The sequence below is a fragment of the Ylistrum balloti genome, unplaced genomic scaffold (genome assembly GCF_031769215.1).
Source record: "Ylistrum balloti isolate Yb309-2 unplaced genomic scaffold, AGI_CSIRO_Ybal_v1 Utg371582, whole genome shotgun sequence".
NCBI classification, from domain to species: domain Eukaryota; kingdom Metazoa; phylum Mollusca; class Bivalvia; order Pectinida; family Pectinidae; genus Ylistrum; species Ylistrum balloti.
Window position 1 is genome coordinate 297,734 of NW_026782813.1, and position 17,586 is coordinate 315,319.

At 37.4% G+C, this 17,586-nt stretch overlaps 1 protein-coding gene across 1 annotated transcript; it reads left to right on the forward strand.

Moving 5' to 3' along the window:
- The first annotated feature begins 1,742 nt into the window (after positions 1 to 1,742).
- Positions 1,743 to 14,563, forward strand: LOC132563102 (uncharacterized). Its single transcript, XM_060227862.1, has 5 exons — positions 1,743 to 1,821; positions 2,106 to 2,295; positions 8,102 to 8,241; positions 13,364 to 13,517; positions 13,801 to 14,563. Exons 1-5 carry the CDS (start codon positions 1,794 to 1,796, stop codon positions 13,973 to 13,975), a joined length of 687 nt encoding a protein of 228 aa, XP_060083845.1. The 5' UTR covers positions 1,743 to 1,793; the 3' UTR covers positions 13,976 to 14,563.
- The last annotated feature ends 3,023 nt before the right edge of the window (positions 14,564 to 17,586 follow it).

Consider the following 17,586-nt stretch of genomic DNA (forward strand, 5'->3'; position numbering starts at 1 on the left):
ATGTATATGACTATATATATTAAAGACATTATTATACATTGAAATGTATTTCCATACAATAAAAGCCTATTAATAACAATTACAGCACACAAATAACAGTGGATTTCATATGTACCAGTATCTTCAAATCTTCGAACGGTAACAATATATCTGTATGTTTATATTAACAGTCCTTTAAATAGGATATTACCATTACAACGACAGTACTAAGTTATCACAGGGGACCGTCCCGTATAATACATAGCTGTCACAGGGGACTGACACATCTACTTACCATCCCGTATAATACTTAGCTACCACAGGGGACTGATACATCTACTTACCATCCCGTATAAAACATAGCTACCACAGGGGACTGACACATCTACTTACCATCCTGTATAATACATAGCTACCACAGGGGACTGACATATCTACTTACCATCATGTATAATACATAGATAGCACAGGGGACTGATATATCTACTTACCATCCCGTATAATACATAGCTACCACAGGGGACTGATACATCTACTTACCATCATGTATAATATATATAGCTACAGTACTAAACCATCACAGGCGACTGACACATATGTTGGCCATCCCGTATAATACATAGATCACAGGGGACTGACATATCTGTTGGCCATCCCGTATAATACATAGATCACAGGGGACTGACATATCTGTTGGCCATCCCGTATAATACATAGATCACAGGGGACTGACATATCAATTGGCCATCCCGTATAATACATAGATCACAGGGGACTGACATATCTGTTGGCCATCCCGTATAATACATAGATCACAGGGGACTGACACAGCTGTTGACCAACCCGTATAATACATTGCTACCACAGGGGGGCTGACATATCTGTTGACCAACTCGTATTAGACATAGCTACCGCTGGGGACTGACACATCTGTTGACCATCCCGTATAATACTTGTCTACTAAAGCATACGTCATCGATGGCACAAGCCGAACATAAACCAAACTAGACAAGAAATGTCACCGATCTTCGGTAGATTGCACCAGTTTTAGAAAGAATATCTGTAAGGAGACAGCAACTTTTGAATTTGAACAAAATCGTAAAAGAAAAATTGGGCGTGTCGAATTCAAGATAATTTTGCACCGTGCGTCCCTAATGTGGTTTTGAATCATGTTAACAATAGCCGTAATAGACTTATAGCTAAACCATTCCGTACATTACGAAACACAGTCATTCTCTTTCGTTCTCTTCTATCATTTACTTAGTCCGTATGTCGTTATACATATTTGTGGTTATTATCTGTTTTTGTGTGTGATTCGATGTAGGAGAGTAATTCCTCGGAAAAAATCTGGTTTTCCATTCGAAATTGTTTCGCGTATATAATATACTTTGGAAATTAGAAAATATATTTTCCTTTATACTCAAAAGTTAATTACTATTATTTATCTTAGCAAATATAAAAACAAATGAAATGGAACGTCAAAAAATATATTACAGCCAAATACAATATCAATCAAAATCTAGTTACCATTTTTGTCAGTTGATCGCTCAAAAAACAATTTTCTCGCTAATTGCATCAATCATACAGCGAATTTCGTTCATCATGTACTTAGTTTGTCATTTAAAACTACTAATTTGTATTTTGATATTTAGGCCGCAGGCCCACGTATTTTAATCGTGGTCTCGACTAGGCAAATTTCATTCGATATAAATTGATGCTGTGTTACATAAACTGTACTTTATCTACACGGCAAGCTGTGACAGAAACAGACAGTTGACGCTACAGCAGCAGACGACGACGTTTTGAACTACAACATGATTTTCATTGCAGCATTTTTGATTGGTACGTATTTAAAGCATCTCGGATTTATTTTCTCGTGTCGTTTTTGCGGTCAAACCATAGTTAACGGTAATGTATTTCATTGCATTGTAAAATGTTTTATTATCATCATTTTATTGGTATATCTAGTGTGTATGTTTATCGATGATGAAGAAGATGCTATCTCTTCTTTTAATAGATTTTAGATTGTATTACGGTTGTCAGTATATTCTTGTTGTTTCTAATGATCTATAAACTAATAAGGAATAATGTTTTTTTTTATTTTTTTTTTAAATTCTAATTTTTAGGTGTAGTCACCTCAATTCCTCTCAGTGAGCGATATTGTGACGACACAACGAGCCTGGCCTTGGTATACGGCCTAAATGAAAAGTCTGTTGAGAACAGACCATTCAGTGAGTTCATGAGACTTCTGGAGATCGATCTCAACGACATCCTCAGCAAAGAAGACTTGCTGATCCTGCTGGGAGATCGATGTAGGTAAGTGTTGGACTAGTGTTGTTCAACTGTATCTCTGCTGTTTCAGTAAAATGAAGTTTACTGAAACGGCCGAGAGGCTGGATAATGATCGAGACTGGGGTTGTACAACTTGCATCATTGAGAAATTGTTCATGTTAAAATGTCATAAATTTTGAACGATTGAAAAAGGGTTACGACTTCAGATGGTGAGCTGTTGTCTTGTTTGGTTGTGATCTTCTGTACAACATGAGAATGCGGTTCAAAGTGGTGAGCTGATTGTATCCTTAGAAGACATGTCCCGTTGGTATGGGTTAAGTCTTAAAGGTTGTGTTATCAGAGTTTGTCCGTAGGACAAGACCAAGGAAATCTACAATAAGACTAGTCGATCGATTGTGATCTGTCCGTTAGAGAGACATCTCTAGGGGAGACATTTGTCGGTAGAGTGTGATATATTTTTCACTAGGAGAGACATGTGTCGGTAGAGTGTGATATATTTTTCTCTAGGAGAGACATGTGTCGGTAGAGTATGATATATTTTTCTCTAGGATAGACATGTGTCGGTGAGTGTGATATACAAGTGTTTCTCTAGGAGAGACATGTGTCGGTAGAGTGTGATATATTTTTCTCTAGGAGAGACATGTGTCGGTAGAGTGTGATATATTTTTCTCTAGGAGAGACATGTGTCGGTAGAGTGTGATATATTTTTCTCTAGGAGAGACATGTGTCGGTAGAGTGTGATATATTTTTCTCTAGGAGAGACATGTGTCGGTAGAGTGTGATATATTTTTCTCTAGGAGAGACATGTGTCGGTAGAGTGTGATATATTTTTCTCTAGGAGAGACATGTGTCGGTAGAGTGTGATATATTTTTCTCTAGGAGAGACATGTGTCGGTGAGTGTGATATACAAGTGTTTCTCTAGGAGAGACATGTGCCGGTAGAGTGTGATATATTTTTCTCTAGGAGAGACATGTGTCGGTAGAGTGTGATATATTTTTCTCTAGGAGAGACATGTGTCGGTAGAGTGTGATATATTTTTCTCTAGGACAGACATGTGCCGGTAGAGTGTGATATATTTTTCTCTAGGAGAGACATGTGTCGGTAGAGTGTGATATATTTTTCTCTAGGAGAGACATGTGTCGGTAGAGTGTGATATATTTTTCTCTAGGAGAGACATGTGTCGGTAGAGTGTGATATATTTTTCACTAGGAGAGACATGTGTCGGTAGAGTGTGATATATTTTTCACTAGGACAGACATGTGTCGGTAGAGTGTGATATATTTTTCTCTAGGAGAGACATGTGTCGGTAGAGTGTGATATATTTTTCTCTGAGAGAGACATGTGTCGGTAGAGTGTGATATATTTTTCGCTAAGAGAGACATGTGTCGGTAGAGTGTGATATATTTTTCTCTAGGAGAGACATGTGTCGGTAGAGTGTGATATATTTTTCTCTCTGTGAGTGTTGTTTCGTTTGTTTGTGTTATTCTATTTTTTCTCTAGGAGAGACATGTGTCGGTAGAGTGTGATATATTTTTCTCTAGGAGAGACATGTGTCGGTAGAGTGTGATATATTTTTCTCTAGGAGAGACATGTGTCGGTAGAGTGTGATATATTTTTCTCTAGGAGAGACATGTGTCGGTAGAGTGTGATATATTTTTCTCTAGGAGAGACATGTGTCGGTAGAGTGTGATATATTTTTCTCTAGGAGAGACATGTGTCGGTAGAGTGTGATATATAGGAGAGACATGTGTCGGTAGAGTGTGATATATTTTTCTCTAGGAGAGACATGTGTCGGTAGAGTGTGATATATTTTTCTCTAGGAGAGACATGTGTCGGTAGAGTGTGATATATTTTTCTCTAGGAGAGACATGTGTCGGTAGAGTGTGATATATTTTTCTCTAGGAGAGACATGTGTCGGTAGAGTGTGATATATTTTTCTCTAGGAGAGACATGTGTCGGTAGAGTGTGATATATTTTTCTCTAGGAGAGACATGTGTCGGTAGAGTGTGATATATTTTTCTCTAGGAGAGACATGTGTCGGTAGAGTGTGATATATTTTTCTCTAGGAGAGACATGTGTCGGTAGAGTGTGATATATTTCTCTAAGAGAGACATGTGTCGGTAGAGTGTGATATATTTTTCTCTAGGAGAGACATGTGTCGGTAGAGTGTGATATATAGGAGAGACATGTGTCGGTAGAGTGTGATATATTTTTCTCTAGGAGAGACATGTGTCGGTAGAGTGTGATATATTTTTCTCTAGGAGAGACATGTGTCGGTAGAGTGTGATATATTTTTCTCTAGGAGAGACATGTGTCGGTAGAGTGTGATATATTTTTCTCTAGGAGAGACATGTGTCGGTAGAGTGTGATATATTTTTCTCTAGGAGAGACATGTGTCGGTAGAGTGTGATATATTTTTCTCTAGGAGAGACATGTGTCGGTAGAGTGTGATATATTTTTCTCTAGGAGAGACATGTGTCGGTAGAGTGTGAGAGACATGTGTCGGTAGAGTGTGATATATTTTTCTCTAGGAGAGACATGTGTCGGTAGAGTGTGATATATTTTTCTCTAGGAGAGACATGTGTCGGTAGAGTGTGATATATTTTCACTAGGAGAGACATGTGTCGGTAGACTGTGTAGAGTGTGATATATTTTTCTCTAGGAGAGACATGTGTCGGTAGAGTGTGATATATTTTACTCTAGGAGAGACATGTGTCGGTAGACTGTGATATATTTTTCTCTAGGAGAGACATGTGTCGGTAGAGTGTGATATATTTTTCTCTAGGAGAGACATGTGTCGGTAGAGTGTGATATATTTTTCACTAGGAGAGACATGTGTCGGTAGAGTGTGATATATTTTTCTCTAGGAGAGACATGTGTCGGTAGAGTGTGATATATCTTTCTCTAGGAGAGACATGTGTCGGTAGAGTGTGATATATTTTTCTCTAGGAGAGACATGTGTCGGTAGAGTGTGATATATTTTTCTCTAGGAGAGACATGTGTCGGTAGAGTGTGATATATTTTTCTCTAGGAGAGACATGTGTCGGTAGAGTGTGATATATTTTTCTCTAGGAGAGACATGTGTCGGTAGAGTGTGATATATTTTTCTCTAGGAGAGACATGTGTCGGTAGAGTGTGATATATTTTTCTCTAGGAGAGACATGTGTCGGTAGAGTGTGATATATTTTTCTCTAGGAGAGACATGTGTCGGTAGAGTGTGATATATTTTTCACTAGGAGAGACATGTGTCGGTAGAGTGTGATATATTTTTCTCTAGGAGAGACATGTGTCGGTAGAGTGTGTAGGAGAGACATGTGTCGGTAGAGTGTGATATATTTTTCTCTAGGATAGACATGTGTCGGTAGAGTGTGATATATTTTTCTCTAGGAGAGACATGTGTCGGTAGAGTGTGATATATTTTTCTCTAGGAGAGACATGTGTCGGTAGAGTGTGATATATTTTTCTCTAGGAGAGACATGTGTCGGTAGAGTGTGATATATTTTTCACTAGGAGAGACATGTGTCGGTAGAGTGTGATATATTTTTCTCTAGGAGAGACATGTGTCGGTAGAGTGTGATATATTTTTCTCTAGGAGAGACATGTGTCGGTAGAGTGTGATATATTTTTCTCTAGGAGAGACATGTGTCGGTAGAGTGTGATATATTTTTCTCTGAGAGAGACATGTGTCGGTAGAGTGTGATATACAAGTGTTTCTCTAGGAGAGACATGTGTCGGTAGAGTGTGATATATTTTTCTCTAGGAGAGACATGTGTCGGTAGAGTGTGATATATTTTTCTCTAGGAGAGACATGTGTCGGTAGAGTGTGATATATTTTTCTCTAGGAGAGACATGTGTCGGTAGAGTGTGATATATTTTTCTCTAGGAGAGACATGTGTCGGTAGAGTGTGATATATTTTTCTCTAGGAGAGACATGTGTCGGTAGAGTGTGATATATTTTTCTCTAGGAGAGACATGTGTCGGTAGAGTGTGATATATTTTTCTCTAGGAGAGACATGTGTCGGTAGAGTGTGATATATTTTTCTCTAGGAGAGACATGTGTCGGTAGAGTGTGATATATTTTTCTCTGAGAGAGACATGTGTCGGTAGAGTGTGATATATTTTTCTCTAGGAGAGACATGTGTCGGTAGAGTGTGATATATTTTTCTCTAGGAGAGACATGTGTCGGTAGAGTGTGATATATTTTTCTCTAAGAGAGACATGTGTCGGTAGAGTGTGATATATTTTTCTCTAGGAGAGACATGTGTCGGTAGAGTGTGATATATTTTTCTCTAGGAGAGACATGTGTCGGTAGAGTGTGATATATTTTTCTCTAGGAGAGACATGTGTCGGTAGAGTGTGATATATTTTTCTCTAGGAGAGACATGTGTCGGTAGAGTGTAATATATTTTTCTCTAGGAGAGACATGTGTTGGTAGAGTGTAATATATTTTTCTCTAGGAGAGACATGTGTTGGTAGAGTGTGATATATTTTTCTCTAGGAGAGACATGTGTCGGTAGAGTGTGATATATTTTTCTCTAGGAGAGACATGTGTCGGTAGAGTGTGATATATTTTTCTCTAGGAGAGACATGTGTCTAGGAGAGGTAGAGTGTGATATATTTTTCTCTAGGAGAGACATGTGTCGGTAGAGTGTAATATATTTTTCTCTAGGAGAGACATGTGTTGGTAGAGTGTGATATATTTTTCTCTAGGAGAGACATGTGTCGGTAGAGTGTGATATATTTTTCTCTAGGAGAGACATGTGTCGGTAGAGTGTGATATACAAGTGTTTCTCTAGGAGAGACATGTGTCGGTAGAGTGTGATATATTTTTCTCTAGGAGAGACATGTGTCGGTAGAGTGTGATATATTTTTCTCTAGGAGAGACATGTGTCGGTAGAGTGTGATATATTTTTCTCTAGGAGAGACATGTGTCGGTAGAGTGTGATATATTTTTCTCTAGGAGAGACATGTGTCGGTAGAGTGTGATATATTTTTCTCTAGGAGAGACATGTGTCGGTAGAGTGTAATATATTTTTCTCTAGGAGAGACATGTGTTGGTAGAGTGTGATGTATTTTTCTCTAGGAGAGACATGTGTCGGTAGAGTGTGATATATTTTTCTCTGAGAGAGACATGTGTCGGTAGAGTGTGATATACAAGTGTTTCTCTAGGAGAGACATGTGTCGGTAGAGTGTGATATACAAGTGTTTCTCTAGGAGAGACATGTGTCGGTAGAGTGTGATATATTTTTCTCTAGGAGAGACATGTGTCGGTAGAGTGTGATATATTTTTCTCTAGGAGAGACATGTGTCGGTAGAGTGTGATATATTTTTCTCTAGGAGAGACATGTGTCGGTAGAGTGTGATATATTTTTCTCTAGGAGAGACATGTGTCGGTAGAGTGTGATATATTTTTCTCTAGGAGAGACATGTGTCGGTAGAGTGTGATATATTTTTCTCTAGGAGAGACATGTGTCGGTAGAGTGTGATATATTTTTCTCTAGGAGAGACATGTGTCGGTAGAGTGTGATATATTTTTCTCTAGGAGAGACATGTGTCGGTAGAGTGTGATATATTTTTCTCTAGGAGAGACATGTGTCGGTAGAGTATGATATCTGTCGGAGAGGTAAATGATTAAAAGTAGATAACAGAAAGATGTTTCAGAATACCATCACATATTGCTAAAAGTAAAAGTAAATACATAGTGTCGGTATTCAGACTGGTACAGTTTAAACGAACTAACGGAGACTAATTCAGATATAAAAATCATTTATCACCTTTTTGCATGATAGGATTCGTTTTCATCCTTGTGTTTTACATTGTTACAAACAGAAGTAAATCCCTGACGCTTGATTGGCTGCTTACACAAGCAGAGACCGCATGTCCACACCCACACAAGATAAGGAGCATTATTGAACCAAGTGGCGTCATCTGTCATCAAAATGGCGACTTGACTGAACTAACCAAAAATGGTATGTCATCAAATTTTATATCTTTTTGTCAACTTAATTGTTTTAAAAGAGCATATATAGTGAACTATTTTACTTAAACAGTATGACTTTCTCCGTCGTCTAACTTTGTATATCATTTTAAAGAATATTGATGGAGGACAACTTGTCTGGAAGATCAGTACTATTCCTGTAGCTGGCGTACCATCTGTTTCCATTGTAACCTTGAAGCTGGTGCACATTAGTTCCCATTGTAACCTTGTAACTGGTGAACATTAGTTCCCATTGTAGCCTTGTATCTGGTGAACATTAGTTCCCATGGTAACGTTGTAGCTGATGAACATTAGTTCCTATTGTAACCTTGTATCTGGTGACCATTAGTTCCCATTGTAACGTTGTAGCTGGTGACCATTAGTTCCTATTGTAACGTTGTAGCTGGTGACCATTAGTTCCTATTGTAACGTTGTATCTTGTGAACATTAGTTCCCATTGTAACCTTGTAGCTGGTGAACATTAGTTCCCATTGTAACCTTGTAGCTGGTGAAGATTAGTTACCATTCTAACCTTGTAGCTGGTGAACATTAGTTCCCATTGTAACGTTGTAGCTGATGAAGATTAGTTACCATTCTAACCTTGTAGCTGGTGAACATTAGTTCCCATTGTAACGTTGTATCTTGTGAACATTAGTTCCTATTGTAACGTTGTAGCTGGTGAACGTTAGTTCCCATTGTAACCTTGTATCTGGTGAACGTTAGTTCCCATTGTAACCTTGTAGCTGGTGAACGTTAGTTCCCATTGTAACCTTGTAGCTGGTGAACATTAGTTCCCATTGTAACCTTGTAGCTGGTGAAGATTAGTTACCATTCTAACCTTGTAGCTGGTGAACATTAGTTCTCATTGTAACGTTGTGGCTAGTGAACGTTAGTTCCTATTGTAACGTTGTAGCTGGTGAACATTAGTTACCATTGTAACCTTGTAGCTGGTGAACATTAGTTACCATTGTAACCTTGTAGCTGGTGAACATTAGTTCCCATTGTAACGTTGTAGCTGATGAACATTAGTTCTCATTGTAACGTTGTGGCTAGTGAACGTTCGTTCCTATTGTAACGTTGTAGCTGGTGAACGTTAGTTCCTATTGTAACGTTGTATCTTGTGAACATTAGTTCCCATTGTAACCTTGTTGCTAGTGAACATTAGTTCCCATTGTAACGTTGTGGCTAGTGAACGTTAGTTCCTATTGTAACGTTGTAGCTGGTGAACATTAGTTACCATTGTAACCTTGTAGCTGGTGAACATTAGTTACCATTGTAACCTTGTAGCTGGTGAACATTAGTTCCCATTGTAACGTTGTAGCTGGTGAACATTAGTTCTCATTGTAACGTTGTGGCTAGTGAACGTTAGTTCCTATTGTAACGTTGTAGCTGGTGAACGTTAGTTCCTATTGTAACGTTGTATCTTGTGAACATTAGTTCCCATTGTAACCTTGTTGCTAGTGAACATTAGTTCCCATTGTAACGTTGTGGCTAGTGAACGTTAGTTCCTATTGTAACGTTGTAGCTGGTGAACATTAGTTACCATTGTAACCTTGTAGCTGGTGAACATTAGTTCCCATGGTAACCTTGTAGCTGGTGAACATTAGTTCCCATTGTAACGTTGTAGCTGGTGAACATTAGTTCTCATTGTAACGTTGTGGCTAGTGAACGTTCGTTCCTATTGTAACGTTGTAGCTGGTGAACGTTAGTTCCTATTGTAACGTTGTATCTTGTGAACATTAGTTCCCATTGTAACCTTGTTGCTAGTGAACATTAGTTCCCATTGTAACGTTGTGGCTAGTGAACGTTAGTTCTTATTGTAACGTTGTAGCTGGTGAACATTAGTTATCATTGTAACGTTGTAGCTGGTGAACATTAGTTCTCATTGTAACGTTGTAGCTGATGAACATTAGTTCTCATTGTAACGTTGTGGCTAGTGAACGTTAGTTCCCATTGTAACCTTGTAGCTGGTGAACATTAGATCCCATGGTAACCTTGTAGCTGGTGAACATTATTTCCCATTGTAACCTTGTACTTGTAGCTGGTGAACATTAGTTCCCATTGTAATGTTGTAGCTGGTGAACATTAGTTCCCATTGTAACCTTGTAGCTGGTGAACGTTCGTTCCTATTGTAACCTTGTAGCTGGTGAACATTAGTTCCCATTGTAACCTTGTAGCTGGTGAACATTAGTTCCCATTGTAACCTTGTAGCTGGTGAACATTAGTTCCCATGGTAACCTTGTAGCTGGTGAACATTAGTTCCCATGGTAACCTTGTATCTGGTGAACATTAGTTCCTATTGTAACGTTGTAGCTGGTGAACATTAGTTCCCATGGTAACCTTGTAACTGGTGAACATTAGTTCCCATTGTAACCTTGTAGCTGGTGAACATTAGTTCCTATTGTAACGTTGTAACTGGTGAACATTAGTTCCTATTGTAACCTTGTAGCTGGTGAACATTAGTTCCCATTGTAACGTTGTAGCTGGTGACCATTAGTTCCTATTGTAACCTTGTAACTGATGAACATTAGTTCCTATTGTAACCTTGTAGCTGGTGAACATTAGTTCCCATTGTAACCTTGTAGCTGGTGAACATTAGTTCCTATTGTAACCTTGTAACTGGTGAACATTAGTTCCCGTGGTAACCTTGTAGCTGGTGAACATTAGTTCCCATTGTAACCTTGTATCTGGTGAACATTAGTTCCCATTGTAACCTTGTACTTGTAGCTGATGAACATTAGTTACCATTGTAACCTTGTAGCTGGTGAACATGATTTCCCATTGTAACCTTGTACTTGTAGCTGGTGAACATTAGTTACCATTGTAACGTTGTAGCTGGTGAACATTATTTCCCATTGTAACCTTGTACTTATAGATGGTGAACATTAGTTACCATTGTAACGTTGAAGCTGGTGAACATTAGTTCCCATTGTAACGTTGTAGCTGGTGACCATTAGTTTCCATTGTAACCTTGTAGCTGGTGAACATTAGTTCCCATTGTAACCTTGTAGCTGGTGAACATTATTTCCCATTTTAACCTTGTACTTGTAGCTGGTGAACATTAGTTCCCATGGTAACCTTGTAGCTGGTGAATATTAGTTCCCATGGTAACCTTGTAGCTGGTGAACATTAGTTCCTATTGTAACGTTGTAACTGGTGAACATTAGTTCCTATTGTAACCTTGTAGCTGGTGAACATTAGTTCCCATTGTAACGTTGTAGCTGGTGACCATTAGTTCCTATTGTAACGTTGTAGCTGGTGAACATTAGTTCCCATTGTAACCTTGTAACTGGTGAACATTAGTTCCTATTGTAACGTTGTAGCTGGTGAACATTAGTTCCCATTGTATTCTTGTATCTGGTGAACATTAGTTCCGAATGTAACCTTGTAACTGGTGAACATTAGTTCCCATTGTAACGTTGTAGCTGGTGAACATTAGTTCCCATTGTAACCTTGTAGCTGGTGAACATTATTTCCCATTGTAACCTTGTACTTGTAGCTGGTGAACATTAGTTCCCATGGTAACCTTGTAGCTGGTGAATATTAGTTCTCATTGTAACCTTGTATCTGGTGAACATTAGTTCCCATTGTAACCTTGTAACTGGTGAACATTAGTTACCATTGTAACGTTGTAGCTGGTGAACATTAGTTACCATTGTAACGTTGTAGCTGGTGAACATTAGGAACATTAGTTCCTATTGTAACCTTGTAACTGGTGAACATTAGTTCCCATGGTAACCTTGTATCTGGTGAACATTAGTTCCCATGGTAACCTTGTAGCTGGTGAACATTAGTTTCCATTGTAACCTTGTAGCTGGTGAACATTAGTTCCTATTGTAACCTTGTAGCTGGTGAACATTAGTTCCCATTGTAACGTTGTAGCTGGTGAACATTAGTTCCCATTGTAACGTTGTAGCTGGTGAACATTAGTTCCCATTGTAACCTTGTACTTGTAGCTGGTGAACATTAGTTCCCATGGTAACCTTGTAGCTGGTGAACATTATTTCCCATTGTAACTTTGTACTTGTAGCTGGTGAACATTATTTCCCATGGTAACCTTGTAGCTGGTGAATATTAGTTCCCATGGTAACCTTGTATCTGGTGAACATTAGTTCCCATGGTAACCTTGTAGCTGGTGAACATTAGTTCCCATTGTAACCTTGTAACTGGTGAACATTAGTTCCTATTGTAACGTTGTAGCTGGTGAACATTAGTTCCCATTGTAACCTTGTATCTGGTGAACATTAGTTCCGAATGTAACCTTGTAACTGGTGAACATTAGTTCCCATTGTAACGTTGTAGCTGGTGAACATTAGTTCCCATTGTAACCTTGTAGCTGGTGAACATTAGTTCCCATTGTAACCTTGTACTTGTAGCCGGTGAACATTATTTACCATTGTAACGTTGTAGCTGGTGAACATTATTTCCCATTGTAACCTTGTACTTGCAGCTGGTGAACATTAGTTCCCATGGTAACCTTGTATCTGGTGAACATTAGTTCCCATGGTAACCTTGTAGCTGGTGAACAATAGTTTCCATTGTAACCTTGTAGCTGGTGAACATTAGTTCCTATTGTAACCTTGTAGCTGGTGAACATTAGTTCCCATTGTAACGTTGTAGCTGGTGAACATTAGTTCCCATTGTAACGTTGTAGCTGGTGAACATTAGTTCCCATTGTAACCTTGTACTTGTAGCTGGTGAACATTAGTTCCCATGTTAACCTTGTAGCTGGTGAACATTATTTCCCATGGTAACTTTGTACTTGTAGCTGGTGAACATTAGTTCCCATGGTAACCTTGTAGCTGGTGAATATTAGTTCCCATGGTAACCTTGTATCTGGTGAACATTAGTTCCCATGGTAACCTTGTAGCTGGTGAACATTAGTTCCCATTGTAACCTTGTAGCTGGTGAACATTAGTTCCTATTGTAACCTTGTAGCTGGTGAACATTAGTTCCCATTTTAACGTTGTTGCTGGTGAACATAAGTTCCTATTGTAACCTTGTAGCTGGTGAACATTAGTTCTTTAACTAAGCGCCTAACCGAGACCAAACTTGAACACGTGCTGAATTAATTCGATGTTGGGCTCATTTATTCATTATTTATATTTTTCTAGCTCTCGGATCCTTTGTACGGGTGAATAAATCAATTGAATGTTCATCCGCATACAATAACATAATGACGGACTGTGAGACGGATGCCCTGTTTGACGTTGCTGTTCCTTTGTATCCTGAACGGACGTTGGAAACTGACATGGAAACAAAAAACATGTAAGCATCAGTTTGGCTACCAATCTGACTCAGCTCCAGATTGTATATAATCGCAGTGTCAAAAGCTCCAATAAAAGGAAATATATTTCTTTAATTAATAGATCATCTGTCTTTTTTTCATTTAATTGCACTTTTGATAAATATTTCGTATACCAGGTAACATGTTGACAAATCTCACCGCTGTTTGATTTTTACGTAAACATTTCATAACTGAAGCTACAAGACATTTACACGAGTAAAATTATCCTTTTTCCCCTCTCTCTTCTTCTTTTGTCTAACAAAGTCAAAGCAAAGCTGCAATCCGCTGTATGTTACCTCGGGTACAAAGCCTGGCTCCTGGTTGTGGAACCGTTGCAGACCTTAAGACGTACTCGCTTGTGTCGGAACTCCTACAAAAACAACCTTTCAAACTCCGAGGGGAGGTGGAATTTGAAGACTTTGCCGACCTCATGGCATAGATATGAAAAATGAAAGTCAAAATCATTTCATTCAAGTAATTTTAAAAATCAGTCTTAAATCTTTATTGCATTTCAAAAAAGAAAAACTTTCCACTTTCATAAATTCATCAATTTCGTTCTATCAAAAAATTATTCGAAATTTGTATATTTTTACTTTTCGAGTGCTGATTTCTTCTTCGCATGTGACTGAACTTCTTTTTCTGTGTAAACAATTTGCTATGATATTTCATGTTTGATTTATTTCTGAAAAATAAACATCCTTCGGTTTACTTAGTTTCCGATTTACGCATATTTATGGCTTCCTGATGAAGATCAATATTTGTATGTTTTGTTGAACGACAAACCTTTAAATAACCTGCAGCTGCTGTGTCAGGAATACTGCATTTGCTGGCAGAAGACTGATAGAGAGCTTTGGATACTGCATAAATCAAATTTGAAAATCAAATCAAATTTTTCAAAAGAGGATAAAATATGCTCTATCTATGGCGCAACTATCGAAACCTTAGTTTAGGAAAAACCTGAAGTTTACCTAACAGATTACGTAACAATAAAACGCAATAAAATATTAATAAATGCTGTAAAATAGTTCATTATCTTGAGATTTTCCTGTCAATTAATTTTTAAATTACTCAGAAAATCCATGTATCATTGAAATGATGCTAACTACTAGAGCTTTTCTGGAGTATCATCATATTTACTTTTTTAAACATGTCCACGAGATTTAATTTAATCACAACGAAAAAGTATGACTTAACTACATGACAACGATTTTATCGTCGTTATTCATCGGAGAGACAACAAATAAAAATACTTTCTTAAGAAGGTCACGAGTTTCGAAATGGCTGTTTATTCTTATCATTATCATTTTTTAAATAAGAAAGAAAAAATGGATTAAGATTGCCATATATTTATACATCACAATACTATTGAAAAGTGAAAGTGAAATATGAAATTTCCGTATACAGCTATACTCATTGATATGCTAAACAAAATATTTGGTTTGTTTTGTTGACGTCCATGCAACAGCCAGAGTCATATGAAGATAGGTATCAAGAGGAACGCCAAGAGTGGAAAACAATAAATAGACAGGAAGGGCAAGATAGGAAAGAAAAGGAAATATCGATATCTCTGTTGTTTCAGATTGGGGGCAGCAAATCTATTTATCTCTTCGAAGCCCACTTGGCACTGTATATGAAAGAAACTCCCGATTATTCTTGGGTTTTACTTTAAGTTGCCTCATACGATCATGTGATGGAATACAGCAGACCTTATCACTGGGCTCTCTGATGTCCACTAAATAGAGGCATAGGAGAAACCACTTCCCATGGGCCCACAGTTAGTGGCCTCGAGACATACACCAAACCATATTCTTTCACTGTTCCTGTACAGGTAACTACAGGTGTAAATAATATCCATATCATATGCCAAAATAAACCAATGGATACAAGGCGTTTTATATTTTTGATTCGGTGATATTGTAATGCAATATATCACAGTTGTTTAATCCCTCGGTATTACGCAAGTCCAAAGCATGTCTCGTTATTTAAATTTAAACAAATATTGCATGGCGGAAATATTACACAAAGGAAGCGAACACAAAAATACCAATAAAATACCAAAAGAGAAAATATAGCCTTAATCCAAACTCAAAATCAGTAAAAAAAAAAAAGAAGCAGAATATGAACAAAAGACAGATTTACAAGGAGACTACTAAAACTATGGGCGCCTGATGTTGGTTCCTAGATCTTAGCACTCAATTCCGTTTAATAAAATATAACTTGGAATCGGATCAGAGTTACGTTTCAGTTTTAACGAAACTAGGAACTAGGAACCGGGAACCAATTTCAGGTTCCGTGAAAAAGTAAAAGGAGAATAAGACCAGGTGTTCCGAAAGAGTAAGCGCCTTTCTACTTATCAATGTCATTTTCATCCTACAAGTTTACATTAACAAAAAATTGCAATGCTATAACCTATACATATTATTTTATATATTACTGTAAGCGTACTTATTGTAGTGTAATCAGCTTCTAGCGCACATTCCATTTGGCGCAATGATGAAAATGCGCATTTTCAGTAAATGCTATTATAACGCAATACTTAAACTGCAATTAGTGCAGTGACTCAGTATGTTATACACGAAAAGCGCTAAAATAAAATTACCACTCAAACATGTATATCTACAGTACTAATACGAGAAAGTGGAAAGGGTGGGAAAAATAGAACAGAAGTCAGAAATAAGAAAGGACTGATGTCAACAGCCAGTAAGATGTCACTATATATTATCCTGGACTTGCCGAAATGTTTACTATTGTTAAAGTTTACAAGTAACTTGGTTTTACTTCATGTTATACGAAAGGCCTGTTTCAGTAATATCATTATACCGCGTTAAACGTCTTAACATTGTATTTGAAATTTTAAATTATCAGGTTTGGTTACTTGCAAGATGTCTCTTAACAGTGATAAAGTGTAGTTTTGTTTTAATGATAATTTGTAATTAAAGACAGTTCACACCATTACTGTTTAATGAAATAATTGAATTTTCCTCACAAAAGTGAATTCATTAGGTCTCGTCTTAAATCATCTATCTAAGGAGAATAGTAGATATATTTAACATAATCATTGCGAGTCTTTAAAGTTACTTTACATTGTATCATTACCTGGCTCAGACATCTATGATATATCTCGTGTCTTTCATGAACAGAGTACATGTAGTAATGTGTAGTGCTAGTTTGTGGCTACCCTCCTGAACAACATACGGGACGCCCGTCGAATGTCTTCCGAAATAATCACGATACAATGTCTTACCTAATGTCATAAACACATCAGTATTGACCGGTCCACTTTTCATTCTCTTGAGAAACACAAACTGACTCGAAAGGGAGTACTTAAACCCCGTACCTCGGATCTTCGCCTTGGTAATCTAACCGACAAAAATAAATACCGGTATTCCAAAATAGATTGATTTTTCATAATAACGCAGGTATCGTGTAATAAAATGGCTACCAATGATTTGGTTGTCAAGCTTTCATTTCAATAGCAAAAAAAACGTATATAATAGCATTTAGCAAAAAACGTATATAATAGCATTTAGCAAAAAACATATATAATAGCATTTAGCAAAAAAAACGTATATAATAGCATTTAGCAAAAAACATATATAATAGCATTTAGCAAAAAACGTATATAATAGCATTTTCTTTGATTGAGAAGTAAGTATCAAGATTATCTTAAACAAAATGACATTCCATTTTATACAACTTAATATTTAACTGAACTTGGTATCATAGAATGTTCGTACAAATCTCCGGGAGACTCAAAAGTTAACGTCCCTCTTGTTTCAGGCCTGAAATCAACATTATGAAGGCGATACAAATTTTTGATCGGGGATAGTAAATTGATTATATGGGTTGGAGTTCAATAGTAAGGCCCAAGTTCCACCGATTGTTACTCGTTAGCACATACAATGTACTAAAGTTTAGTAATCTAAGAAAGCTTATATTTCTTACTTCAAAAACGAAAAGGGTATTTTATTTGTTTTGTACCGAATAACTACAATCAAAATAGGTACTTGAGTTCGTACTTTGTTGAATCTCCGTATTGATCGCGAATTA